The sequence below is a fragment of the Calidris pugnax genome, unplaced genomic scaffold, assembly GCF_001431845.1.
Source record: "Calidris pugnax isolate Ruff unplaced genomic scaffold, ASM143184v1 scaffold58, whole genome shotgun sequence".
In the NCBI taxonomy this organism is placed as follows: Eukaryota; Metazoa; Chordata; class Aves; order Charadriiformes; family Scolopacidae; genus Calidris; species Calidris pugnax.
Genome location: NW_015090868.1, coordinates 7253878 through 7255439, shown reverse-complemented (window position 1 = coordinate 7255439; position 1562 = coordinate 7253878). Strand labels below are relative to the sequence as shown.

General features: G+C 53.6%; 1 protein-coding gene across 1 annotated transcript in view; it reads left to right on the top strand.

Annotated features, from left to right (window-relative positions):
* Window positions 1-398: 398 nt before the first annotated feature.
* Window positions 399-1562, top strand: part of CDKN2AIP (CDKN2A interacting protein) — a 6551-nt gene continuing 5387 nt past the window's right edge. The window contains exons 1-3 of the mRNA XM_014945513.1: window positions 399-477; window positions 864-957; window positions 1310-1440. Of these exons, the coding sequence (XP_014800999.1) occupies window positions 399-477; window positions 864-957; window positions 1310-1440 (304 nt within the window). The remainder of the gene's footprint in view (window positions 478-863; window positions 958-1309; window positions 1441-1562) is intronic.

Sequence of the window (1562 nt, the reverse complement as noted above, 5' to 3'; positions counted from 1 at the left end):
GGCAGTCCTGCTACAGCCACGCAGGCCTGGCTGAATCCCTGCTGTCCCCGAGGGGCAGATCTCAAGCCTGGGCCAAGCCCCAGCTGGCTGCGTTAGAAAGCGAACCAGTTCATTGAAGTGTGTGAACAAACAGCACGCAGGCCTGGCTGAATCCCTGCTGTCCCCAAGGGACAGATCTCAAGCCTGGGCCAAGTCCCAGCTGGCTGTGTTAGTTCATTGAAGTGTGTGAACAAACAGGCTGGCAGCAAGGACGGACCCATGTGTGCCAGGGATTCCATTCACCGTTCCCTTCCAGGGTCTGCATTGACCGTGAAGTCAAGAACCGTGGTATCGCAGACCAGGAGATTTAGGAGACAGGCCCAGCTCATTTCTAGGCGGAAATCCCCATGCAACAGATCATGCCCTTCGTCTATTTCAGGCTACATTCCCAGATAACCACATGCGGGGCTGATGGAACTACTGTCTTGAAACAGGCAGGTAACACCACACCAGTGGTGACCACAGGGCTGTTTCTGGAACTTCCGACTGTTTCTAAACAAACTGACTGCTCCAAGACACCCACAGCAAGAGTATACAAACTCCCCACCCTTTCCTTCCTCTACATGCAAAACCAAAACAATAGTGAGTTTGTCAGCTCCCATCCCACTCACTACTGCTCGCTCGCTGTCACCTAATTATTCTTGCCAATGCACGAGATAACATTGCGTGGGCACGAAAGTGAAGGAAAAGCACTTCCAGTCCAACAGTGGATACAAAGCAAACGTGCATTAGACTATTTTTTTTCTGCCTTAGTTTCCTTAATCACTTAGTTTTGCACCATAGGGGTACTACAAGTTAAACCACTACACAATTTCCATTAATAGAATGGTTTGGGTTGGAAGGGACCTTAAAGACCGTCTGCGCCGCTGGTGACGTCATCGCGCGCCGCCGGAAGAAGGCTGGGTGTCGCTTCCGGTTGTGGGAAGGGGCGGAGGAGGGGAGCGGCCATGGGCAACCTGGGCAGGGTCTCACCACCCTCACAGCAACGAATTTCTTTCTGGTGTCTAATCTAAATCTCCCCTCTCCCAATTTAAAACTATTACCCCTTGTCCTGTCAGTACCCTTCCTGACAAAGAGTCCCTCTCCAGCTCTCCTGCAGGCTCCCTTCAGATACTGGTAGGCTGCTCTAAGCTCTAAACACAAACTGATGCCACCAGCTCTGACCTCAGCGGGTGAGTGCGGGCCCGGGCGGCGGGACCGGCCTCCCCCTGCCTCCCCCGGGGGCCGCCTGACCCCCTCCTCCCCTCCTGTCCCCTTCTCGCCCCTGCAGGTACCCGCCGCAGGTGATGGAGAAGGCGCTGGAAATGGCCGAAGGCATCCAAGTGACCGGCGCGCCCGTCCGCACCACGAGAGACGAACTGGTTGCCAAGGTGAAGAAAAGAGGCATATCAAGTAGCAATGGTTAGCAGATCATAGCTGTGACAATACATAGGAGTCTAGAAAATGCGTGTTTCTCCATGTTTCTCCCTTTGCCTCGGGCTTAGAAAGTAGCCGAATTAATTTTACTCTTTAAACTCCGCGCT